We start from the raw sequence: 26,552 nt of genomic DNA on the forward strand, positions 1-26,552 counted from the left end.
AAAAAGATTGTGTATCCTTTAGGCTGTAGCTTTATAGTGTTTCTTAATTATGCTTGAGCAAAGATTTAGTGTTTAAGATGTCAAAAGAAGCAAACTGATCAGGTTATATTATCCGAAGTATCAGATGTTGATACATCAATTCATGGTCTTCGAAGTTATTTGATTGTTTCCTGTGTCATATTTCCATCTAAGTGATTGCAATTTATGCCTTCAGCTTGGTGCGCTATATTACTATGAAACTGGTTCGATTTCGACTCTGGAACTATAAAAGTCTTGTTTTCACTATCCCACTCCAATATCCTTATTTAAAAATCCCTCCCATGCCAAACATTCTATAACATCAAACTTTTCAAAACCATTCACTTTCATCTTTTATCTGGTTTAGTGGGCATTTTTCACCACGCGGGGGGCCATGTCACCTGTTTTAGCTGACATGTCAGACTAGTCAGCAACAGTAGAAAATAAAGCAAAAATAAATTTGGATTCCATTTGGCTTCCCAAATATCTGCTTCCTTGTGCGCTCTGTCAATCTATTCTTCTGCAAATTTCATCCGCTCTATCTCCTCCGAGGGTGTGATTACGAGGCATCAGCTTCGACTGAGCTCCGCCATTTTCTTCTCCATCAATCACCATCGTTGGTCCCTACACTTTCCCCCAAAAGCTTGGCTTTCCTTCTCCCTCACCAGTCACCACCATCTCCAGATCGGACCAGGACAAATGCTCTTAGAAAGCACAGGATCTTCAAGATCCACAGATCACAAAACTTAACAGCTCATTCTCTTGCAACACAAGCTAGAGCTTCTCAGTTTGTATGCTCGAAACCCCATCACAGAGGCTCATGTCCTGTCCTGGACAGCCTTAGACCTATAATCTGCGAGACCATAACTCTCCTAAGTGTAAAATGTTCTTAATTTAATGTATTCCGTTTCTTATTAAAAAAAAGAGAGGGTGAGGCATGCCAGGCAGGCATGTGCCACACGGGAGCATCTGCAGAGATGGTGAGCATGAAGAAAGGACACTAAAAATGCAGTGGTGCCATTTCCACAGCCACACACGCACTGATGGCACCACGCGGAGTGGGAAAAAGGTCGCAGGCCAAGCTGCTGATGAGTGACTGCCAAGTGATCTCGAGCAACTGGGAGTGGATGGCCATGGTGAAAACCTCATCACCATGACACCACCACATTCCATGTATCATTCCACTTTTACTTCCCCACCACTTCTCAACTCTGACTGACCCAACTCCTTATGATTTGATCAGGAAGAAGAGCCCCTCGCCAGATTGGTTAAGAAGGTCATGGGAGTTAGGAGGATTTTGTTCACGAATCTCGATCTGGAGGAAGAAGTTCCACTGGAGAACAGATATGTCATGAAGCTGCACTCAACCTTCTAGGACGAGAAAGCAGGCGGTGAATGGGGAAGAAGCCCCACTGGAGAACAGCAAGGTGACGAAACTGCCTTCTAGGGAGAGGGGAGGTGGTGAATGGGGGTGAGAAAAGGAAGAAGACTGGCTAAAGGTTACTTGTGGAGCCAGTCAACTAAGCAACTGAGCCTTGGTGAACAGTGTATGAAAATCAGACGCTTTGCAATAGTTCGGGGCCTAAAATAGTCTTTTTATTATTTTGCCATATATTATTTTGCCATACCTGATCGGCTGGGAGCGGCTGGCTGGGGCTGGCTGGCCAGCCCTCTCACATAAACACTGTTTACGCGAACCAGCTAGCAGTACTTCTCTCTCACGTAAACAAACCAGCAACGATACGAACCAGCCAACCTGATGCATCCGTTTGTCTCAAGCAGATTTGGTCTTGTTGACGTGTCATGTGAACTGGGAACTGATTGTTGTGCCCCATCTAGTCTGTATTTTGGGTAAATTGCTGATATAGCGAACAGATTTGTTTGTAGATTTGAAAAAAAGAACTGAGCTATTAGTGAACAGCTAAATCATCTATATTTGGTAATTGATGACAGTTTTTGCAGCAGACTAAAGGAATAATATTTGTGTCGATTTGTTGATTGTTCTGCATGAGCACATCACAGCACTGACATCACCAAATTATGATGTATTGCTGCTTATCACGCCCTATTAGCGATTAGCGAAGTTGGATCAGCAATTTTGCCACGATAGGCTAGGTGGGCAAGGATTTCCAATCCAACTGGTTCTCAAGTCCATGAACGCTTGTTTCCATTTTCAGACAAAATGGAAATAATATACAAACGCAAGAACATATCTTTGTATCAAAGATCAATCAATTCAATTTAGTTCAGATTGCTTCAAGTGGACCTCGATTTGGCCAGACTTGTTGATGCATCAGAAGTTGTACTTCCTAATTTTTAAGTACTCTAGCCTGGTGTAACAATTTGTATGACTACTAATTTATCTTGACATAAGGACATAATGTCATGTTGATCTGACTTTTGTGCACCAATTTGTGTATACTTTGTTGTTTAGCTCTGCCATTGTATTGAAAGAAAATGAGTTTCCTGGAAAGTTTCTCAAGATCAAAAGCTGATCACATTTTGAACTAAACGATTGCAGCTAAAAGGGGCAACCAAAAAATAGCTTAAACACGCGATCAGAATACTTGGAACATGTTTTTGAAATTAAATATCGTCTCCTGGTGGCAACAGGTCGTTTTACAACATATATAAAATGATACTCCCTCCATCCCAAATTATAAGACGTTTGACTTTTTTGGCTTCAACTTTGACCACTCGTCTTGTTCAAAAAATTTATGCAAATATAGTCAAATTTAAGTCATTCTTGAAGAACTTTTATTAATAAACCAAGCCATGACAAAAGAAGTGATATTTTGCATAAATTTTTGAATAAGACGAGTGGTCAAACTTGATATAAAAAAAGTCAAACGTCTTATAATTTGGGATGGATTGAGTACTACATAACATGCCAACATAAAGCTGGATAGACCCAGCATACAATTGTTTGTGCGTAAAACACAGCAGTTTTGGCTATGTTAGCCAGGGCCAACTTTGGGGATGGCGTGATGAGGTTTGCCAGGTACTGGTTGAAGACTTGAAGTCCTGGATGCGGTCCCTGTGCGACTTGTTGGCAACTTTGGCCAGCTTCTGCATGTCGCGGTAAGGGGCTTGCAGTGGCGGGGAGTGGTGGCGACGGGGGTGTGGGCGGGAGGTGAAGATGGAGATGGCAGTGGGAGACTGGGGGAGAAGGCTGGCCATGGCAGTGACGCGAGGAGAGGATGGTGATGTCGTTGGATAACTCCCGGCATTCTAGACTCTTCGAGTGCCTTGGGTGAGCGCTGGCGCTTGGCGGGCCTCCTCTGAGAAAGGCCAGCCTGCGCCCAACGTGGACTTTCCCTTCGTCACCACCGAGACCAACGACGCCTTTTGCCATCCTCGCCCACCTCCCTGGTGCGCATCCATCTGCGGGTGAGCGGGAGCGGGAGCGGGGGCCGCCACACAGGGGCACGGACGAGCCGCGAGCGAGCAGCCGGGATGGGCGCGGCGATGCGCGACAGAGCAGAGGAGGGGCGAGCCGGCAGGGGCATCGGAAGGAAGGAAAAAGAGACTTTTCCCTACACGCCATTATAAAAGTTTCTAATTCCTTCTCTGCCACAGAAATTTTGGTTGTCCCTCCTCAGTCCCTCGCGCAAAGTTTTCTGGTCCCGTGTGCCACTTCCGTCAGGTTACAGAGTGACGGCCGGTAATGGAGGGATAGGAAGACCTTTTTGCCCCTGTGTCTAGACGTCAGGAGTAGAATTTTTTCACTTGCCCTTAACGCCACAAATTTGACAAACCAGTTAACACAGATTCAGAAAGAGATCTCATTCAGAAACCACAACAACAAATTTGACAAACCAGTTACGAAAATTTCACAAACCATAACAACATTTCACAAACCAGTCATGACATAGACCAGACCATTGTTTTGGTCATGACATAGACCAGACCATTGTTTTGGTCATGCACAGACCACTGTTTTGGTCTTACAAAATGCAGATTATGGTCAATAGATAGACCACATGAGTTACAAAATATCTGGAGTTTTGAGTCATCCCACAGACAACTAAATGTCAAGCTTCCTTTTGTTTCTGGTACCCATAGCAGGACTATCTGGAGTTGTAGATACCTTGGCTCTTGTATTCATAGCAGGACTGTCAAGTTTCATTTTCTTATTCACTGCTGTCTTGGGTCTCCCTTTGTTCTCAGTTGTGTTGATATCGTCAGCAGTGTTGACATGCTCAGGTTCTGGCTCCAGCCTAGCAGGGAACACAATGCTCAAAGGCACAGGCTGCAGGCTTCCAGTTTCTGGCTGGTTGGAGCCTGTTCCAGATCTTCTAAAGCAAAAAAAAGTATAGGGTTAGTTGACTTATAAACCTGTAGTACAAGGAAAATGTCAAGAACATGAGCCTCTGTATTGGTTTTCTTCAGTGACATGGAAAGCTTAATGTAGTGTCTAACCCTATGGCATCATAAATTAGTTAGTGCCTTAGTTTGCTTAGGAGTAAAAGTAGTACCTGATCAAGGCTGCCATCAGCCACCTGCTGCGGCTGCGAGTCGTCACCGGAGCCCGTCCTCCCGCCGGCGTGCTTCGTCTGAACTACCTGCAGCAGCAGCTGCTGCTGCGCCCTCCGGGTCTTCTCCTCCTCCTTGGCCTGCAGCGCCTTGGTGACCTCGACGACGGTGATGAGGCGGTACGCCTGGCCGAGCACCAGCGTGTCGCGGGGCTTGAGCAGCTTCACCCGCGTGACGCGCGCGGCGCCTTGAGCAGCACACTGAGCTTACTTGTGCCCTGCTTGGGCTTTTGTTCCCATTTATGATGTGCAACTGTACAAGAGTAACAAGATACATGTCCTACCCAATCTATCGTACAATGTATACATGTGAACTGTATTTCCATGAAACAAGGCATTGCTTCTTGTTATCTCAGCTTTTCGATTAATAAATTACATAGCTGTAGCTATTACAGAAAATAATATAATAAGAGTTATCACATGGGAATGGGAAGTAGGTTCATATGTTTAATAAGACAGGATCTCGGACAGAGTTTAGTAGAGCTAATATTCAGAATTAACTAAACTGTTGAGCAGGAATTTTCATTTCTTTGTTTTGGGAAAGTGGAAAAAAGAAACTAACAGTTAATTCAGAAGCAGCTATCAAGCGCAGCTAACTTTGTGATGTGACTATTAGCCTAGGAAAACTAGCCAGATCAACATATTTAAACCATACAAGACAAATAGCTGCTAATCAGTAAAAAATCCTCCTCAAAGAATCCCACAATTTCATTAAGAAATGATCCATGGGCAAACAGTATTTCAAAATTTCTTAGAAAAATTATTACTGGTCATAACAACAGCTGCTACATTTAGCTAGAATAAATGACAGGTCACAGGTTGCTCCATCTGACAAATACATTGTGAACTGATATACAGAAGCAAACGTCTACAGAAACATAGTACGCCGCAATGCTGAGAATGACCCAGCTCAATATGGACAAATCATCTTGAGCTATCCAAAAGAACTTTGATATTAAAGTTGAAGGTCATAAGTCTTCAGTCCAAAAATTAGCTCAGTGAGTACGAATTACAAATAAAGAGTTTGCTATGTTAAGGACCACTTAGCTCAGTATTAGCCAGTAGTACCAGTGTTACTGCTAAGATAGTTAGCAGTATATAATGTTTCGACCTAGCAATAAACAAAAACAGTGGTGGAACACTGAATCCTTAAGCGCCATGGTTCCTGGGTCACATGGGGCTCACAAAACAGTTTTTTTTTTTTTTTTTTTTGCAATGCTATATGACCCCTATGACAGCAGGCTGTTAGTAAGCAATCATTCTTCCTAAATCACAACCTTGACCTCAAAAAGAAGGTGAAAAATGGAGCTCAAAACAAAAAATTTGTCATCAGCCTCATGATCCAGGCAGGCATCATACAACCAACATATGTCTAAAGGACCATTGTTGCTGACGTTTACCAAGCCTAAAGTTATGTCCATGCAGATGCAGCTAAACCTCCATTGCTTCACAGTGTACACTCTTACAGAACCCCCTCCCCCTTCTGAGTGGCGCAAACCACAACTTTATGTACAGAAACTAAACCTCGACAATAACTAGAATTGCACGAGCGTCGAATTCTTGTTTCTCTTGATGACCAGTGAACGCAGCTAACAAATAGCTGCTTCTAAGCACCTCGTGTCGTGTATTAGACTACTTGGCAGTAACGTTGCCACCTTATTTGCGGGTATTCTATTCAATTAACAGACGAACATGAGCTGCGAGCGATGATCTATCACAGGAGGTAGTCATCACAATATGAACCGTTTGCTGGAACGTAGATCTTATTCCTGACCCAAGTCCCAAAGGCCCGGAATTTCATGAGACATCAAATTTCAAACAGGGAATGATTACGGGTAGCGGCTTTCCAGCATAGAAACCTCAAAATCGGGGCCAACGAAATCCATGGATGCTAATCATGCAGTAGTATTCGATCGATACTACCACCAACTATACTAATTGGGGTGGGGGGGATGAGGCTGGTCGTTCGGGCGATGTCCCCGAGGTAGGCGAAGGCTCACCTTGGAGGGTCCATGTACGGGCCTCCCCCGCGCGTGCAGCTCGTCGAAGGGCGACGCGGACGCGGCCGCCACCCCGACAACCCTCCTCCGACGGGCGGCCCCTCCACCCGCCGGGGTAAACGGCAGCTGTGGCAGGGGCGGCGGTAAGGGCAGCCTGAGGCGCTGCTGCGCGGCGGAGGGCGGCGCGCGGAGGCTATAGGCGGTCGGCATGTGGGCCGTCGCCGAAGGCTAGGGTTTTGAGAGAGAGAAGTTCGCGAGAGAGACGAGAAAAGAGGAATGGGAGACTGTGGTGTGTTTGGTGGGACTTAAGTGGACACAGGGACAAAAGGGTCATTGTATCTCTCCGTTATCGGCCGTCGTACTTTAGACGGACGGAAGTGGCATACAGGTCCAGAAAACTTTGCGCGAAGGACTAAGGAGGGGCAGCTAAAATTTCTGTGGCAGAGAAGGAATTAGAAACTTTTATAATGGCTTGTAGGGAAAAAAGGGTCACGGGCTCACGGCAGAGAAAACGCGAGCCCACGGTCGCGGTACGCAGAACGCAGGATACTACTGGAACATCGATTACTTTAATCGCTGCGTTCGAAATTAATCAAGAATCGATGTGTTTGGGCGGGATTTTTACTTATTTTTCACCTAGAAGCCGATTATAATCGGAAACAAACGCCCTAAACTTATTTGTAAAGACCCTTGTGTCAGGCGATGTGCCTGATGGAGTGATGGTCAATGTTAAATGGAACTGCGTTCCCGTTCCAGAGAGAGAGAGAGAGAGAGAGTAGCCATCAAACTCCGGACGACTGCTTTCTAAGGTCCACATACGCACCATTACGGCCAACAGGAGCGCCTGCAGAACATGATAGTATGATACAGCAGTAAACTGACTTTAGAGAAAAAAAAAATGTATAACTAACATTAAATCAGATATTATAGTTACGCTGCAGATTTGAGACCCATCTCAGAAAATGTCTACACAACACAAGCAGTAACCTTTTTTACAGCGATAACAGTTGCGGTGACAAACCAGAGGGTGAAACAAAGTCTCAATAGGAAAACACGACGCAGTCATACTGCCAGGACCCCACCAAGAACACTTTGTCACCTCCCCGTCCTTATGTCATAAGACAAGATATGTCCATACAGCTGCTTCTAAAATAGCTCATCTTCATCCAAAAAATCAAAAATCAAACTCACCCGCCGCCTGCAAATTCGATTTATCGAATCCATGTCAGCAATGCAACAAGCGTACCACACTGAAGCAGTCGTACATCACAACACATTTTTTAGGCCAACATTGCTGAGTTGTCAAGCCCATGATAAATTAACTACAAAGTTGCACAATAGTTGACTTATGGCCTTACAGCAGATTTGGAAGTTTTTTAAAGGAATAAAGGTGCAGAAAAACATAACATTTCCCTTCTGGTAATGAATGAATTACATGCTGTAACAAGCCAGGAAAAGCATCAGCATCTTCCAACTACCTACCTACTCTGCATGTATTCTGTGCCAGAATCACAATTTAAGATGATTATTATGTGGTCAATTAGCTGAAATTAGCTGCCTCTATCCTCTAATATAATATAATATAATTTTCCAAACATGTCAAGGGATTTAGCTATTATTTATGGTAAAAAAACAGAATAAAATTTGAGGCTCGGTTAATATTCACAAACTCGACCAAAAAAGATTATGTTACCCACCTTGTTAAATAGAACATCCCTGCCATTCAAATGCATGATTCCATCCTTCAAAGTGCACTTCCAACGATTCTTGGTCCTTGTCACCTATTAATCATTGAAGAGGATGTAAGACAAAGTGGACTGAAACTAGAGGGAAAACCTAAGCATGGATAGCAAATATTAACTTAAACAAAGTGCACCTACTTTGTCAAATTGTGCAAGTACAAGATGTTGTGTGTTAGGTTCATCCTCCCCTTGCTCAAGGTCATCTAACTCGTCGTCGTCGTCATCGTCTTCATTAAGAGGAGGTTCATCATCGTCGTCATCATCATCTCCAGCATCGTTTGTTTGTTTTGGTGTTCCAACAGCAGGTGTAGGAGCTCGATACTCCGCTAATAAACATAACAAAAATATGTAAAGGTAAGTAACATAAAGTAATGAATAAGCAATAAACATAAAATTGCACAGTTTCATGACAATTTACCAGATTCTCCAGGGGTATTATAATCTTCAGTTGGAACTCCTTGAAAGAAAAATTGCTGGAAAAAATATCACAGTAAGTTTGTCTGAAATATCTATGTGAACAGTGAACGCATTAGTTTTAGAATAATACATCATTGTAGTCATCTTGAATCCCATCACACTGCGGAATAACTGGAGTGATTGTCTTGGTTGGTGTTTCAAGCTTGTTGATGATGGAACTCCAAAGTTGGTTAGCATTTTCCTAAACACGGATTAACAGAACTGAGGACTTAACACACAAGATATTGAACATTAAAAAAAAATTCATAAACAGAGTAATACTACATAAATCAATTAGACGGAAAAAATTATGTCATTCTAGTTGGACATACTCAATATATTCCTTTATGATAGAAACATATTCTCAGCTTACAAAATGAATGATTTAGTTACTTCTCCAGAGGATCCGACCGTTAAATATAAAGAGGATGCACACTGCACCAGAAGTACAAGCTTTACAATTGTGTTAGTGTCCAAATTGACTATACATGACAGGAACAGATTTGAGTGAACGGTCAACTACTTAATGCACAACAAAAGCATACAAGGTCTAAGCAGACTCAGAAAGCTAGGCTAGCTCAGTTGGTCAAGGGGTGGACCAGGTATCTAATAGCTACTAGTTATGTCTTGTTGTACTCGCACATCACAAATACCGTGTTTAAGTATGGTATGCCATGGCTTTAGTGTGCAAACTATGGGAAAAAAACATGAATGTATGATTGGTGGGTCAGATGCAAAAGAAAGTGTGGAACACCAAAGTTACTTGCATAAAACAAAAACTAGACACATTCCATCCTAATAAAAACAAAAACTAGACATACTCCATCCTAAATAAGGCATGGCTGTGAACCGAAGACTCGTTTCATTGTAAACTGGGGGATGAGGAACAAATCCTCAAACTGTGCAACCAGTCCTAGCATAGCACTAAATAACTCAAGGAAGCACAAACATATTTGAAGTAATGTATCAAGGAAAAGTAATGCCAGACGATGAATTGAATTTATCACTGATAGTTACCTTTGACACAACAAATTCTACTATCTGATCAGCACTTCCATCTTGCTGTGGTACAAAGGAACCAGAAGGAAGCTGACCAGGATACTCATCCCTCTTGCGTTTTCCAGAAGACATCATCAAAAAATCCTACAAAAAAGAACGAACCAAAATGAAACTACAAAAATCAGGACTCAATATAAAAATGCAAATGGATTAGTTACCTTGGACCAGCAATACAGGTAAAATGAGTTCAAACCTATTGCCGACCTGCTAATGCCTAATGGTTTCTGCACCGCCCCAGGTTAAACTAGTTGAACTCCACACAAGAGAGTTCATGCTGAAGATATGCTAAACGCCTAAACCTCATAACTAAATTATACATTATACATTATATGAGACATAGAATTGAGAACATAAAACCAAAGTAGCAAACATGAGAACTTCCAGTTTAACTCTAAATAAAATGCCACAAAATATGCCTACCAAGAAACACCATGCAGCATTATTACAAGTAAACAGTGCTCGAAGTCCAACGATAGACCATGAGTACCACCAGCGCATGTAATGCTACCAGAACAAACTGAACTAATTAATCCTGCTGGCATATTTATTCTGCAGTTTCCATAAACATCACACACTTTTAATCACTTCCACTAAACACTTTTGAACAACTTGTTGGAAGGAAGCTGACTGTTTCTTCATTCAATCCGAAATTCAAATATACATGGCATCATCGAAAGAGAAACACTACTTGTGATATACACATTATAGATGAAGTTTTTTTTTTATCAAACATGTAGGAGAGCAGTGTATCTTTGTATTAAGAATGGTAAAAAACCCTTGTAAGACACCCGAAACACATACACAAACACACACCCAGGTCCTAACATATCATTCCCGTTACATGAAGTAATTGTTTAAACAGAATTTGAGAACAAGATTCTCAGTGTGTTATCTCATCACCAATTATTATTATAAATAAAAGTTTGTAAAATCATAACAAATACCTCAGTATCCTAAAATTAACAAACCCAATCAATACTAAAATTAACGAACAGGCTAATATTATTAGCAAAAGGGGCAGTAACCAACTTTCAACTCTGGAAACATATTCTATTTATCCATAATCGCATTCCGATTGATAATATCATCAGGGAGCAATGTTCTACAGAAATAAATGGGAGCCCAAAACAAATAACAGATGGAATCCCCAATACAAAATTACTGATATCCATGTTCTCAAATGATATGCGATCTCATATTTTACCTGAGTCAGTGGCTGAGGCTGCACGCCCCTGTCAGGATCTTCACGGCCTTCCACATAAGCTGTACATTATGAGTCACAAATCGTTTTAGTTATTGTTTTCCCAAATGATATTACCTCCAAATAGAATAAACTAGGAATGCAGTTTGCACGTGGAGTCGTGGACAACAAACTGAGGACATAAGCATGCACATACCGACATTCACATCAACACCCAGCGGCCTCTGATTCATCCATGGGGAAGGTGGTGGCTGCAAAAACTTCTAAACATGACAAACGGCTAACACTAACAAGGGGGAAAAACTAGTCACACATAACAGCACAGTACAAATTCACAATACCATGTAGGGACTTGGACGGCCAGCTTTTGGGTCTGTCCCATTTATCGCCATCCCGTTCCTGATATCGCTGATTGGTGATGGGGCATAATCAGAAGGGCCGGTGGGTATGTTGTACATCGCTGTGTCTGTCCCTGGCAGAGGAGTCTGGATTGGGGTCTGCAATGGTGTCTGAAAACAAATACAAGTAACTCATTCAGAACCTCGCGTCCCAATTGTGTAGATCGGGAAAATTTTTAAGGTGCAGCAGACGAGGGATTCGGTCTCACCGGCGGGAACAGCATGTCAGCGGTCGGGGTGGCGTACTCCTCGGATGTGGCCTCGTACGGCACGTTGAGGTCGTGCACGGGCGGTGTCGTGCCGGTGGTGCCTCCGGCGGACGCTGAAGCAGCCTTGGTTCGGTCTATATTCCCCGAGATCGCGCCACAGTGCAGCATTTTCATCTCCCAGAGCTAGGGTTTCCTCGGCCGGATCGGAGAGACAACCGTCAAAATCGCTGAAATCAAGAAAAAATTGAAGGGGACGAGAGCTGGGGATCGATAAATCAGAGGTTCTTACAGCCTGGAGCTCGTTTAGGACGGCGTCGCCGACTCCGTAGGTGATGAAATCCTCGCGGACCTTGGAGATGACGTCATCAATGACAGAGATGTAGACGGTGGAGACGTTGCTGCTCGCCATGACGGCGGCGGCGGCGGCGGCTAGGGTTTCGGCGGCCGGAGGAGAGGAGAGGCTTCGGCGGAGGAGGGGCGGGGGATGCGGAGGCGGACGAGAAAGATGGGGAATTAAGGAGAGAATATAAATAGGTTTGCATCCGGTGTCGTCACGTGGCCGCGGTATTTGTAGCCCACCGCCGACCACTGACTCCCTTGCTACTACCGCCTCCGAGAGGACCAGGGAGAAGATCGGGTCTGGTAGGCCTGCTAACGGGGCGGTGCGAAACTGGCTTTTTGGGGCGGGTCGTGATATCTCTCGACCTGTTCGGTTGGCTGGTTTGTATCGTTGTTGGTTCGTTTATATGAGAGAGAAGTACTGCTGGTTGGTTCGTTGGAACAGTGTCCATGTGAGGGGGCTGGCCAGCTCAGCTAGCCAGCCCCAGCCGAACACGGCGTCTATCTTATATGTACACATATAAAAAATACTTATGGGTATCGTCTACGTCTAAGGATCACCTTGTCCTGCTCCTGGGCGTCGCCTCACTTGGGCGGAGTCCGCATCGACTACGGATCCGGTAGATCACGCGTACGTAGCACCAGTACTTGCATAACGTCCGTCGGTTGCACCGCGCCCACATGCATACGTTGCATAATGCATGCCCGCATGCAGTATGGTAAGTTTCATGAACGTACCAGCCTATATAATCAAGAGATCGAGTTTGGCCCTCACAAAACTTCTCTCGATCGACTACAGTGTTGAGCCCGATCAGCACTCCCATTGCATGTACTTACAGCCACAAGCGTTTTCGTGGAGTTTCGTAGGAGGTAGTCGATGGACTGGCACGTTACTACATGCCTCGTCGTTCGACACCTATTGGCCCGCATAAGGTCGCAATTGCATGCCTCTGTGGTGGTGGCCAGAGACAGCGACGAGGAATTGACCAGAGACGCCTTCAAAGACGAGGTGGTAGACGGAGACGTCGTTGACATTGGTGCGGAGGATGATAAAGAGGAGGTGTGACTTAATGTACCGGTAACTATCAGCGAAATTGAAGTCATAGAGCGAGACGACGGCGAGGGCAAGCAGGACATGGGGACCGGCGTGACAACGGCAACGGAGATCATCCATGACAATGGGGAGTGCCCTTGGGGGAGCTTCAATCATGACCACGAGGGGCGTACGTGAACGCAATTGACGAAGAAAAAACAAATAAAAAAAGGAATATAAATAAAAAACAAAAATGTGGAACAATCCTCGGTAATGTCTCAATAAATTTAGAAATAGTTTAGTTCCCCAATATAAATTTATGTATTAGTTTATATTATTTTCTGAAAATAATTAAATTTGCATTGTAGATGTGCATGAGTAAAACTGTGGCTTTCGTGTAACGTACGCGCATATATCTCGTGGAGCGTGTACAGCTGGGTGAAAACGGGTTTTTTCTATCCTGCGGGTCGGGGCGGGTTGGGTTCACAGGGAAAGCGGGTCGGGGCGGGTTGGGACTTGGGGCGTCCTCCCCATCTCCCGTGCTCGCCGAAGTCCGTGACTGCTCTCGGTTGGGAAAGGAGAAGACGGCCGCCGCCAGCCCGCCGCCGTCGTCGCCGACGCCTCCGCTCCAGCGTGTCCTCCTCCAACGCCGAGAGCAGTTCCAGGTGCCCCTCCTCCAGATCCGCTCCCCCATCTTCTCCTTCGCGTCATCTCTTTCTCCTTCCCCTTCTCTTTCTGCTTCTTGATACAATTCATCGATCCGATTGCAGGCAGCGTCCCTTTTCCCTTCCCCATCGGCGGCACCCGAGCCGCAAGCAGGAGAGGAGGAGGCGCTGAAGCGGGAAGGCAGGAGCGCCGGATAAAAACAGGTAGTCTCTGGGTGAAGGCAGGAGCCGCCCGCCGCCAACGCGCCCTTTTCCGTGTCCTCCCTGGACCCTGAAGTAGTCTCCTCCGGTCCTCACGCAATTCGTTTTTGGCTTGGTAGCTGTAGCACAGAGACTCCGTTCGTCTTCCCTGCTGCAATGTTTTTGGGTGAAGTATAACAAGTGACTTCTCAGCAAGCTCATTCTGCTTCAAATCGTCTTGGATTGGATTTTTATTAGAAAGTTTAATTTGGATAGAGTAATCTGATATTTTCTGTAGGAGTTTAATTAGAAAGTTTAAAGCTTGCAGAATTCACCTTTACCTTTTAGTATTTGAAACAATTTCTTTCTCTAGAACAGAGCATCTGAGTTAGATGCAAGTTATTTTGTTGTGTATCAAGATCCTTCTATAGGTTTCAGTTTCAGGAGGGATCTCCACATGCCAAACACTACATCTGGACTGGAGTTTCAGATTATAGTGATATCGAGATTAGCATAGTTTTTGGTGTTTATTTAGCTGCAGCTGCTCCACACACTTGTGGTGATTCTGCTGTATTGCCTTTCCAAATTCAGCAGAGTTAACAGTGATGCACTCAACCTAAATAACATCACTGAAAAAAATATGTATCTCACTGTCCATGGAAACAAACAAACTGACACATCACTGAAATTATCATTGACACATCACTGAAATTTGCCTCTCTAAACTATTGTTTTTGTTTCAGATTGTTCTCCAGAAAGGTTCTAAATCTTTTCAAGAAGCCCGAGAAGCGAGATTCACTAAGCTAGTGGGACACTAGGTGATAAATGGGAGACTGAATCAAGAAGTGATAGAACTACAGTTCTGTGAGTTCAGTCACCACAAGAGAGAATGGGTTAGTACCTGACTAAAATTATATTGTCACTACTATTCGGCCCGGCTTATTTTGGTTCAGGGAAACAAACACACGAGGTCGCACCACAGCAGCTGTGCTCGAGCTGGCCAGAGCCAGGCCAGACGTCCGTGTTGGGTAGAACCAGGATTCCAAACAGCCAGAGTGTTGCTCCATCTCCCTTCTCCGTTTTGAAGAAAGAATGAAATTTAAAAAAAACTTTAAATTTAATTAATATATAAAAGCATAACAATATTTATGACGCATAATATTACTAAATTCATTATGGAATATATTATATGAGCAAATTTATTGAAGGTACAAACGTTAATATTATTTTTATATCTAATCTAAATTAGAATTGTTTGGCTCCATGTGAAGCGTTATTTTCTTCTTCTTTTTTGAACGGAGGAGGTGTTATGTTAATCTTGAAAATAGATTCATACTCTAGTTATACACAATTTTCCACCGAGCGGGCGATATATTTTTGTAAAAGTTGTAAACCTTGTCACTAACTTAAATAAATGGTAGATGTGAGTGCTTAGACTCCATTTAGCATAGCTCTAGCTTCTCGCTATAGTGTGCGAAAGAGCCAAAGTAGATGAAAATAAAAATAATGGTTTCACCGGTTCTTAATTATAAAAACAGTTTCTTGTTACAGTAAACAGAATAGTGAAAGCCCTATAGAATGGAGTCTTATGACGGCGGTTGCATCCCTCACCTCTCACTGGTCACTGCAGTGGAAGTTACTATCCGTTAGTCACGTGCTCTTGCACCACGCCAGATCTATAATCACTGTTGTAATTCATGTCGGCAGAGGTTAATCAACAGTGGTGCGGTGACTTACTACTGCCAATTCCACTAACCGGCAGTGATGATGGCACAACACTCCCGAGTCGAAGAATCACTCAGCGGTGATATGACCAGCTATCACTGCCGGGTTGGATTATCAACCGGCAGTGAGTAGTGAGCATCACTAGCGGGTTGAGGAGTCAACCGAGAGCAGTTCAACTACCGCAGCGAGCGTGCAGGTGGATAGCTTAGCCACACTCGCCCGCCGCCGGGGACGGACTCGCCGCCGCGTTGACCGCCCTCGCCTGCTCGGTGTGGCCTCAGTTCCTCCTCAACCTTGATATGTAGCAACTACGGCGGAAACAAACCCTAGCCTCCAGGAGCGAGTACCAAGCTCCCATGTTCACACGGTTTTTATCCTGTTGTATGCAATCATTTTTGAGCGATTTTGTTACTTGTCTGTATTCAATGGGCGTTGCTTGGGTGATTTTGTCTTTGCTTCGCTTCGCTTTGGACCACTGGATTGGCGCTGCTTTCCTGCTAGTTCTTATTGAAAATCAAGAAGCGCAGTCTTTCGCTTGATTTGCGTAGACTTGAGTGCACGCCTTTGTTGAATCGATGGCCTCTGTTTTGGTTAAGTCGCACCATTGGCCCCCTGCTCTGTGAGGTTGGACGCAGGGAAAAATGCGAGAAAAGGGTATCTATGGGTTGAAGATTAATGGACCGGGCAGGGGCTCTATACCTCTGTGGAAGCCAGTGATTTTTCCTCAGGGTCATATCTTCTGCCCACGTCATCATCTTGCTGCTGTTTTCTTTGATATATTACACTATTACTTTCAGATATGTTTGCTGCCTTCAGTTAATCTATGTAGTGTAATTCTGTTCAGAAGCGAAATGAGGAGACTGAAACATCTGAATGTTTTCATGTGGAGAACACACGTATGGTCTTCAAAGTTCTCTGATTGCTTCATGTTCAAACTTTTCTTGTCATACAATCTTTCATGTGAATTAAATCAACATGTTGCAAAGCAAATGAGGAAGCTATACCATCTGAAACTGTGCTGTTGATAATTCTCGGTTGGTCTTCAAAGTTCTCTGATTGCTTTCTCTATGTACCTTGTACCTATGGTATCCAATTGAATTCTCGGATGGTCTTCAAAGTTCTCTGATTGCTTTCTCTATGCACCTTGTACCTATGGTATCCAATTGATGTTTGTCTAGTGCAGTAGTCTTTATTGTAATTGTACTTGAACTGTGTCCATCTTAAAAAATATTGTGTAATTGTAATTGAAGGGGAGCCTTGGCGCAGTGGTAAAGCTGCTGCCTTGTGACCATGAGGTCACGGGTTCAAGTCCTGGAAACAGCCTCTTGCAGAAATGCAGGGAAAGGCTGCGTACAAAAGACCCAAGTGGTCGGACCCTTCCCCTGACCCTGCGCAAGCGGGAGCTACGTGCACTGGGGCTGCCCCTTTTATCCTTTAGGCTATATAGCTTTATAGTGTTTCTTAATTATGCTCGAGCAAAGTTTTAGTGTCTAAGATGTCAAAAGAAGCAAACTGATGAGGTTATATGTTCCTAAGTATAGATGTTGATACATCAATTCATGGTCTTCAAAGTTCTCTGATTGTTTCCTGTGTCATATTTTCATCTAAGTTTTTGCAATTTATGCCTTTCAGCTTGGTGCTCTATATTACTATGAAACTGGTTCAATTTTAACTGTGGAACTACAAAAAAGTTTGGTTTTCACTATCCCACTCCAATCCTTATATTTAACACCCCCGCCCCCCCCACCCCACCCCCAGATCCCAAACATTCTATAACCTCAAACTTTTCAAAACCATTCACTTTCATCTTTTATCTGGTTTAGTGTGCATTTTTCACCACGTGGGGGGCCATTTCACCTGTTTTAGGCTTTTAGCTGACACATGTCAGATTAGTCAACAACAGTAGAAAATAAAGCAAAAATGAATTTTGGATTCCATTTAAAAGGGCGTACCCAGTGCAGAGAGCTCCCGCTCTGTGCGGGGTCTGGGGAAGGGTGTCAGTGGCAAGCCTTACCCTCGCATGTGCAATGCGAGGAGACCGCGACTCGAACCCGGGACCTTCCGGTCACAGGTGGTAAGACTCTACCGCTTGCACCAAGCCCGCCCTTCGAATTTTGGATTCCATTTGGCCCCCCAAATATCAGCTTCCTTGTGCTCTCTGTCAATCTATTCTTCTGCAAATTTTAGCTGCTCTATCGCCTCTGTGGCTGGGACTACGAGGCATCAGCTTTGACTGAGCTTCGCCATTTTCTTCTCCTTCACCACCATCGTTGTCGTTGGCCCCTACACTTTCCCCAAAAAACTTTGCTTTCCTTCTCCCTCACCACCATCTCCAGATCGGACCAGGACAAATGCTCTTAGAATGACTAACAACACAGGATTCTCAAGATCCACATATCACAAAACTTTAACAGCTCATTCTCTTGCAACACAAGCTAGCGCTTCTTCTCAGTTTGTATGTTCAAACCCCCTCACAGAGGCTCATGTCCTATCCTGGACAGCCTTACACCTGTAATCTGGGAGACCATAACTCTCCTAAGTGTAAAATGTTCTTAATTTAATGCATTCCGCTTTTAATGCATTCCGCTTATTAAAAAAAAAAGAGGGTGAGGCATGCCAGGCAGGCATGTGCCACACGAGAGCATCTGCAGAGATGGTGTCAGCAGCCATACACGCACTGGTGGCACGGCACGGAGTTGGAAAAAGGAAGCAGGCCAAGCTCCAGCAGTGACTGCCAAGTGATCTCGAGCGATTGGGAGTGGATGGCCATGGTGAGGACCTCATCACCATGAGGCCACCACATCCCTTGTATCGTTCCACTTTTACTTGCCCACCACTTACCCTGACTGATCCAACTCCTTATGATTTCATCAGGAAGAAGAGCCCCATGCCAGATTGGTTAACAAGGACATGGGAGGTAGGAAGCAGCAGGATTTTGTTCACGCTCAATCTGGAGGAAGAAGCTCCACTGGAGAACAGTGACGTCATTAAGCTGCACTCAACCTTCTAGGACGAGAGGGCAGGGGGTGAATGGGGAAGAAACCGGAGAACAGCAAGGTGACGAAACTGAGCCTTCTAGGGAGAGGAGAGGTGGTGAATGGGTGAGAAGAGGAAGAAGACTGGCTAAGGGGTTACTTCGGGACACTCAGCGAAGCAACTGAGCCTTGGTTGGGACTTAGGACCAAAGGGCGAGGGGTGCAAATTGGATGGTTTTGATTGTTAAACACTGTATGTTGTCTGGTAGAATACTAGAGTGAAAATCAGACTCTTGCAATACTTCGGGCCTAAAATAGACTTCTTTTTTATTATTTTTGTCATACCTTTTGCACTTGAGTTCTTTATGAATTAACATGTTGGCTTACTTACCTGATGCATCCATTTGTCTCAAGCAGATTTGTTCTCGTTGACGTGTCATGCGAACAGGGAACGGATTGTTGTCCTTGTACGGTCATTGTCATCCTTGACTATCAGTATTTTGGGTAAATGACTGATATAGCGAACAGATTTGTTTGAAGATTCGAAAAAAAAAGAGAGTAAATTTCTAGCTACTAGTGAACAGCGAAATCATCTATATTTGGGAATTGGTGACAGTTTTTTTAGCAGACTAGAGGAATAATTTTTGTGTCGATTTGTTGCTTGTTCTGCATGAGCACATCACAGCACTGACATCACCATATTATGATGTATTGCTGCTTATCACACCTGATTAGCGAAGTCGGCTCTGCAATTTTGCGATGATAGGCCACGTGTGTAAGGATTTCCAACTGGTTCTCAAGTCCATGGACGCTTGACAAAATGGAAATAATGTACAAGCTCAAGAACAGATCTTTGTATCAAAGATCAATCAATTCGATTTAGTTCAGATTGCTTCAAGTGGGCCTCGATTTGGCCAGACTTCTTGATGCATCAGAAGTTGTACTTCTAATTTTTAAGTACTCTAGCCTGGTGTAACAGTTTGTATGACTACTAATTTATCTTGACATAAGACATAAGGTCATGTTGATCTGACTTATGTGCACCGATTTGTGTATAATTTGTTGTTTAGCTCTGCCATTGTATTGAAAGAAAATGAGTTCCCTGGAAAGATCAAAAGCTGATCACATTTTGAATTAAACGATTGCAACTAAAAGGGGCAACCAAAAAATAGCTTAAACACGTGATCAGAATACTTGGAACATGTTTTTGAAATTAAATATCATCTGCTGGTTGCAATAGGTCGTTTTGCAACATATATAAAATGATACATAACATGCCAACATAAAGCTGGATAGACCCAGCATACAATTGTTTGTGCGTAACACATCAGTTTGGCTATGTTAGCCAGGGCCAACTTTGGGGATGTCGTAGTGCTCGCTGAGGTTTGCCAGGTACTGGTTGAAGTCCTGGATGCGGTCCCTGTGCGACTTGTTGGCAACTTTGGCCAGCTTCTGCATGTCAATCCTCTGCTTCTGTTCCATGTAGCGTCGCTCTGCTGGTGTGAGATGATCATAGTCAGGATGTGAATTCCCTTCTTCATCTCCGATCTTGTCAGCTTCAATCAGCTCATTGTTGGGATCAGTTGGTAATTCAGAGCTTCCCCCTGAAGAAAATAACCATTGAATTGGATATGAAGCGAGTGTAGCCAGCCGAAAATGTTTAGATTCATGGAGTACAGTTACTCAAACACAAAAGGTGAGACAATGTATAAAATTAAACAAGTTATTGGAAAAATGAACTGAGCTCTGCAGAGTATTTTAGTAAAGACTGATCCACCAATAACATGAGATAACTATCATATCCTATCCTCTCATAACACTAAACTAATCCAAGTTTCCAAACCAATACATTGTCATTGCAGGTGCAACCAACAACTGAGTGTCTGAGAAGGTAATAGGACTGGGGTTCTTTATTTGTTCTGCAAACAGTAGCACAGTACACATAGCCACTAATAACACTTATCAGCACAAACTAAATGTCAAATCCCTCTAGTGATGCCTCCAAGATTCTTTATCAAGACATGAATACAAAAAACAAACATATATGCAGCGATTGTATAAACTACAAACCAGTGTATCCAAATACAGATAAGATGAGCATCAAGCATATACAGAGAAAAATGCAGCAAAAATTTTATTGGAAGCATTAGTAACCTACCACCCATTTTTGATGGAATGGTATAACAAATACAGGGAACCTAAACAGAGGTAATTATCAACAATTATGTAATAAAACAAAGCCAAATCGATTATTCAGTGCATGGAAACCCAGAAATTGTCAGAAGGTATCATGCACACAACCAAGCAGTTGATGGGTACCAACTCTTACAAACATAGTGATGCTTATCAACACATCCAGTTGTGCAGAAATTGAACAGCAGATGCTTAAGTTTAAACATAGCAATGCTTATCAACACATCCAATTGTGCAGAAATTGAACAGTAGATGCTTAAGTTAAAAACTGGCCAGTGTAATAATGAGAAAAACCTTCGTGGAGCTCATCGTGCCCAATCTGAGACGACTCCTCACGCTGATACTTCTTCTTTTTCTTTTTCTTCACTCCACCTTCCTTCACGTCCAGCGCTTTACCCTTCAGCTTCAGCCTCCCCGCAACAACGTTCTGGTATTCCGACATCTCGCTGTAACAATGAAATCCATTCAAGCTAGCTCAACAAAGCAAAGGAACATATGACCCGATAATTTAAAAAAATATATATATATATCGAAGTTAATAGACACAATACATGTATGTCTAAATTACAAATAGCTCGAAGTTAGGGTTTGGGTGCTCGATTTCGCAGGGGCGGACCTAGTAAAGGACATGTGTACACGCAAAAAAATTTCCGAAACAAAAAAGTTTGTACGCATAGGTATAGAGAGTATGCCGGGGGGGGGGGGGGGGGGGGGGGGGGGAGGGTGGCGCACGCGATAGGGCACGGGACGGCGGCCGAAGGGAGAGAGACACTGCCGGGCCGAACGGAAGTCAATCCGAAATCCGAAACGCGCAGGAATAAATGTTCTTCTTTCGGCCCACCTCGGCCCGATAACCAAACCCATCCAATCGTGCTCACCCGTACCGAAGGAAGAAGGCGCGCAAGGCCAGGCCACGCGCCCACGCCCGTCTCGTTTCCGTTCGGCCCTCGCGGCGGCGCCGGGCGTCGGGTACACCAACCCAATTTTAAAGCGCACGAAAAGCGGGGGGATGGGGAGAAAAAGAGAGGAGCGCAGCGAGGCGAGCGGTCTCTCTTCCTCTTCGCTTTACCGATGGCCAACGATTCCCTCGCCCACCACCTGCTGCTCCCTCTCTCCGGCGGCTGCTGGTCCGACGTTGAGGAGGAGGAGGAGGAGGAGCCGGGCAACGTCTCCTTCCCCTCATTCTGGCCGCCCTTCCCCGCTCTCTCGTCGGACTCCAACTCCGACGCCGCCAGCTTCGTGCGTCCGCGCATGGACCAGCCCCGGGACCGGGAGACCGCCACGTCGTCCTTCTTCGGGCTCGGCTTCCACGACGGGGACGATGACGAGTGGGCGCCACCCGACGAGGACGGGGAGCTCGCGCTGCCGCTCTGCTGGGACTGCCTGCAGCTGGAGGACCACGACGACGACCACCGGAGGTGGGACGTGGGCGTGAGCGACACGGACGAGTGGGAGCAGGTCGCTGGCAGGGAGGAGGAGGAGGAGGCGGCTGCTGCTGCGGCGTCCGCGGTGCGGAGCCTGGAGTGGGAGGTGCTGCTCGCCGCCAACAGCCTGGGGAGCCTCGCGGTGGACGACGGCGACGACGACCTGGACGCGGGAATCGAGACGTACTTCCTCGACGACGCCGACAACCTGCTGTTCGGGCAGCTCGCCGCCGCGGATGCGGACCACGAGCAGCCGGGCAAGTGCGGGCGGCCGGCAGCGAAGGCCGCGGTGGAGGCGCTCCCGACGGTGGTGGTCGCGGAGGCCGACGCGGCACGCGGCGACGCGCAGTGCGCGGTGTGCAAGGACGGCGTCGATGCCGGGGAGCGCGCCCGGAGGCTGCCGTGCGCGCACCTCTACCACGACGCCTGCATCCTGCCGTGGCTCGCCATCCGCAACACGTGCCCGCTGTGCCGCCACGAGCTGCCCACCGATAACCCCGAGTACGAGAAGTGGAAGGCGAGGCGGGCCGCCGGCGACGGTGGCGATGCAGACCGGCGTGGCACGGCGGCAGGTATGATGTCTTCATCAGGATACCTTGACGAATGGGTAGGCGAAGGAGCAACGGACTAATTTGATTCTGCAATTTGAGGCGGTGCGGTGTTAATATTTGGTTCTGCGACTTGCTGCAAATTCCTTTTTGATCAGGCTGGAGAGGGATCAAATCAATGTGGATTGGTTGTTGTGGTGGTGATTTTCATAGAGAGAGTGATGACATAACACGGTGCGTTTATATTTGACAATGGTGTATTTGGATGTGAGATTTGAGGTTATCGGTTGCTGTTTTTTACAGCGGAACGAAAAGTGAAACAGAGGCGAAAAAAAATCATGAATCCTTTCTGTTGACGAAACACCCCTAAACATAGGGATGGCAGAACAATGTTTGCACAATCGCACTGTCAGGCTTCTCTTTACAATGTGTAGGCAATACAAATATTACTTTTACTAGTATTCTAATTCGTTAATAAAACGATTATATGACAAATCAGCAATGTGAGGAAATTTGAAAGACATTTATCGCGGGGGGCTACAAGAATTGTAGGCCCTATTCGCTTCTCTTATAATCCGTCTTTTTCAGCTTATTTTTTTAGTCAGAATAGTGTTTTCTCTCCCAACAAATCAACCGAAACAATGTTTCGGCTTGTTTTTTTCAGCGAAGCAATCGGGGCGTAGTATGCTAACTCATCTGCTAGTCAATAATGCGCACAAGGAATGGTCAATAGTACCTAGCATAGCTTCATTGAATGAGATCGCTTCATATTTCCGCTGTGCTGGCCTTGGAATTATGATGAGTTTACTTATGATTTTGAAGTAGCAACGACCTTCACATTTAAAATTGTTCAAAAGAAAAAAGGGAACAAACGTTACATTCTGAAGATGTCCGTGCATGCATTGTTCCTTTTTCTTAACGAGTAATAAAATTGCTTGAACTTGTGATTTGAATCAATGTTAACCGCACTAACGTTGACACACGCTTACAATTACTTATTAATGGATAGATCCGTAATACATACTTTTTAACTGAGGAGGAAGGGTGACAGAAAAAGAATGCAGTCGCAGGCTCTTCTTTTATCTCAGACTTACTCTTCCTATCTTCCGGTTCATAGTTTTTTTTTAATGTAGATTAAGCATTGATTGGCTGCCTGAGCAGTCTCAGAACGGGTCTCTATCGACACCGGCCGTTCGCCCAGACTTGGATTCAAATGCGGGTGGACAGCCTGCCAGTTCATAGTTCCAACTGTCCATTTCAGTGAAATGCAAACCATCAAACATTATGCAAATGCAATAGACGAGCCCCTATGGGAACCCAGTTCCTTCCTATTGTAGATTCGAATCTATGAGGAATCCACTCCGAGCAAGTATAATAGTAGGTTGTAAGCCGACTAAATGCTGACGTGGAGGAGAGAGGAGAGGAGAGAGAGGAGAAGCGGGCTGTAAGCTTACAGCCGGCTTAGGCACGAGAACCAACAAAGTCTGTGAGAGAGACAAGTGGGCCATGTATTAACTGTAAAGAGCTAACTACTATATGAGTGGGCTGAGAGAAGGCTGCAAAGAACCTTACAGCCAGCCAACCGGCTATATTATTAGCCTTGCTCTAAGAATTAGGCTCCGTTCGCTTTCCCCGGACAACCCTTTGGAAGAAATCCTGGCCGGAATTGTTACTTAATTTATACACGCTTTCATCAGCGGGAATCAATCCTGGGTCGTTCTGCCGTAACCGAATGAGCCCTTAGGAATTTGTGTTTTTCTCTGTCCCCAGCCAGCTGCCGTTTCCGCACCCGTCGCGATCAAAATGTTACGCTGGTAACTGCTATACGATCCGGTTCTTCACGGTATGACGGATATCTTGGGATCACAACCTCGCAGCTAGTAGTACGTGATAAAAGTTTATATACGTGGCTTGTGGACGCAACCAGCGGAAGGCAGCAGAATCCTCGCCAGTTTCCGTAGCTTGAAAGCAGAGGCCTTCAGCACATGCCCTGAAAGCCGTACCCCGAAAACGAGAGCGAGGTACAATACGAAGAATGGAACCGATCCCGCGGGCCCATCGATCTCTCTTCACACTTTGCTTATCCCCTACTTTATTTTTGGTTTATTTATCAGCTTACGGAACAGATCATTGACGTTGCGTTGCGACCTACACGTCTACTTGTTGACGTTGAGCACAGATGCCAGCAACGAAACGAAGATAAGACTGATGCTGATGATGATATGCATCTGCGGTGCGCTTTCCTTGCTGTTCCTGATCGATTCGCCGATTCTTTGGGTTTCTGATAACCACCGATTCTTTGGGTTGGGTATGAACCAGCAGACGGTTCGTTCGTTAGGAGATCGTTCTCGTCGCCGCGTACGCTTGCGGGATCGGCCAGGGTGGGCTGCGGGTAGGCACGTCGCGTCGAGAGTCGTCGTCGCGCTGCCGTCGGGGTTGGGGTTGGGTTCTGTTCGCATGTCACCTCGCTCTTCGGCTCTTGTTTCCATCAGATACTTTCTCTGGCCGGCCCTTTGCGTGTGTTTCAGTTGGCGCGGTCCCAGAGGCCAGTCTTAGTATTAAATTTAAAAGGACGTGTATGTGACGCTCTTTCTTTCTTCTTATTTTTTTAATGACTATCAGCACAAGCTCAGTTGGAACTCAACCACTGGTCATTGAACAGACGATCCTGTCAGACAATGATGACGATCAAAGGCAATCTCCATTCAGCTTACCTCCTATTCGGTTTATTTTTTTAGTCGAAATAGTGTTTTTCTCTCACAACAATTCAACCAGAACAATGTTTTTCAGCCAGACCAGCGAACGGGGCCTCAGTTGTGGTCCGGGCAGACTGGACTCGTCTGCTATCTACAAACTGCTGAAGGCCAAAGACCAAGCCTCAGATCCATCCGCCGAGTTCATCTGGAAGAATGCTGCTCCACCTCGGGTGCAATTGTTTACGTGGCTCCTAATCAAAGGGAGAATTCAGTGCAGAGCAAATCTGTACAAGAAGCATGTGGTTGACAAACCAGCATGCCTCTCTTGTGGGGTGGCAGCACAACACATAATCTTCCACTGCTCGAAGGCAATGGAGTTCTGGGCGGTCTTAGGGGTGCCACTGCCGCAGCCTGGAGCCGCAAGTCGCGATATACCCGTTCTTCTGAAGATAAACAGTGTGCCGGCTAAACAACACAACATGCTCCTTGCCCTGTGCTTCTGGCAAATCTGAAAACGAAGGAATGGAACCGTCTTCCGCAATGAGACAATCTCTGTACGACAGATTATCCTATCTTGCATAGCGGAAGCCAGACTTTGGAAGGCTAGGCTACCTAGAATGGAGAAACCAGTTGCTGAAGAATGGTGCAAGTTTTTTGAGAATCCAACTCAAAACAACGAAAACTCGTATCCTCGGAAGGAAAGGGGGTAAATGCAGAAGTGGTAGAAAGAAGATGAATCCAGCAGGCCCAATGGAAATGTGTCCAATATTCAAGGTGGGTTTACAAGCCCAAACCCAACCTGTACATGCTAGGATGCTACTGGGCTCAAATTTGTAAAGGTGCTGGTGCAATCTCATAGTGGTCTTCATCATTTGCTTCTTCTAGGAGATCCTAAAAAATATATTTCTAGGAACGACAAAACACAATTTGATAACTTTGCAATCCTATTCAACTCTCGGATATATTAACAAGTATAGTTCGTGCCGTGCGAGTCTGAAAAGGTTGTGATAGAAGAAGAAACTTCCTGTCCACATGATACAATAACACTATAAAGTCATTCTGAAAGGATCTGGCCAACTTTGTAGCTCGACAAAAACATTTAACAATCCATAGACATGTATTCCAAAAAAAAAATCCATAGACATGCACAGTGCTC

At 45.1% G+C, this 26,552-nt stretch overlaps 3 protein-coding genes, 1 long non-coding RNA gene and 4 other non-coding genes across 11 annotated transcripts; 6 read left to right on the forward strand and 2 right to left on the reverse strand.

The window, feature by feature from the left end:
• Positions 1 to 88: 88 nt before the first annotated feature.
• LOC136468251 (small nucleolar RNA R160) lies at positions 89 to 168 on the forward strand. Its single transcript, XR_010761770.1, has one exon. It is a non-coding gene; the product is annotated as a small nucleolar RNA R160 (small nucleolar RNA).
• A 6,867-nt stretch (positions 169 to 7,035) lies between these two features.
• LOC136467658 (uncharacterized) lies at positions 7,036 to 12,167 on the reverse strand. Its single transcript, XM_066466425.1, has 11 exons — positions 11,908 to 12,167; positions 11,619 to 11,801; positions 11,353 to 11,520; positions 11,208 to 11,262; positions 11,015 to 11,073; positions 9,769 to 9,894; positions 8,843 to 8,953; positions 8,714 to 8,768; positions 8,434 to 8,621; positions 8,251 to 8,334; positions 7,036 to 7,751 (listed from the first exon to the last, which is right to left on the reverse strand). Exons 1-11 carry the CDS (start codon positions 12,025 to 12,027, stop codon positions 7,728 to 7,730), a joined length of 1,173 nt encoding a protein of 390 aa, XP_066322522.1. The 5' UTR covers positions 12,028 to 12,167; the 3' UTR covers positions 7,036 to 7,727.
• A 1,327-nt stretch (positions 12,168 to 13,494) lies between these two features.
• Positions 13,495 to 18,948, forward strand: LOC136467659 (uncharacterized). 4 transcript variants are annotated; one of them, XR_010761610.1, is made up of 4 exons: positions 13,495 to 13,655; positions 13,761 to 13,859; positions 14,579 to 18,331; positions 18,435 to 18,948. It is a non-coding gene; the product is annotated as an uncharacterized lncRNA (long non-coding RNA). The 4 variants fall into 4 exon arrangements; XR_010761609.1 differs by having other exon boundaries at positions 14,579 to 14,728; positions 15,543 to 18,948; XR_010761611.1 differs by having other exon boundaries at positions 14,579 to 14,728.
• Positions 16,406 to 16,484, forward strand: LOC136468255 (small nucleolar RNA R160). The gene has a single exon (XR_010761773.1). It is a non-coding gene; the product is annotated as a small nucleolar RNA R160 (small nucleolar RNA).
• LOC136468259 (small nucleolar RNA R160) lies at positions 16,545 to 16,621 on the forward strand. The gene has a single exon (XR_010761776.1). It is a non-coding gene; the product is annotated as a small nucleolar RNA R160 (small nucleolar RNA).
• LOC136468250 (small nucleolar RNA R160) lies at positions 17,067 to 17,145 on the forward strand. The gene has a single exon (XR_010761769.1). It is a non-coding gene; the product is annotated as a small nucleolar RNA R160 (small nucleolar RNA).
• Positions 18,949 to 19,726: 778 nt separating the features above from the next.
• Positions 19,727 to 21,204, reverse strand: LOC136464363 (uncharacterized). Its single transcript, XM_066463322.1, has 2 exons — positions 21,023 to 21,204; positions 19,727 to 20,139 (listed from the first exon to the last, which is right to left on the reverse strand). The coding sequence occupies exons 1-2, from the start codon at positions 21,168 to 21,170 to the stop codon at positions 19,877 to 19,879; spliced, it is 411 nt and encodes a 136-aa protein (XP_066319419.1). The 5' UTR covers positions 21,171 to 21,204; the 3' UTR covers positions 19,727 to 19,876.
• Positions 21,205 to 21,495: 291 nt separating this feature from the next.
• LOC136464365 (E3 ubiquitin-protein ligase CIP8-like) lies at positions 21,496 to 23,194 on the forward strand. Its single transcript, XM_066463323.1, has one exon. The coding sequence runs from the start codon at positions 21,800 to 21,802 to the stop codon at positions 22,781 to 22,783; it is 984 nt and encodes a 327-aa protein (XP_066319420.1). The 5' UTR covers positions 21,496 to 21,799; the 3' UTR covers positions 22,784 to 23,194.
• The last annotated feature ends 3,358 nt before the right edge of the window (positions 23,195 to 26,552 follow it).

This window comes from Miscanthus floridulus, chromosome 7 (assembly GCF_019320115.1).
Source record: "Miscanthus floridulus cultivar M001 chromosome 7, ASM1932011v1, whole genome shotgun sequence".
Taxonomy (NCBI): Eukaryota; Viridiplantae; Streptophyta; class Magnoliopsida; order Poales; family Poaceae; genus Miscanthus; species Miscanthus floridulus.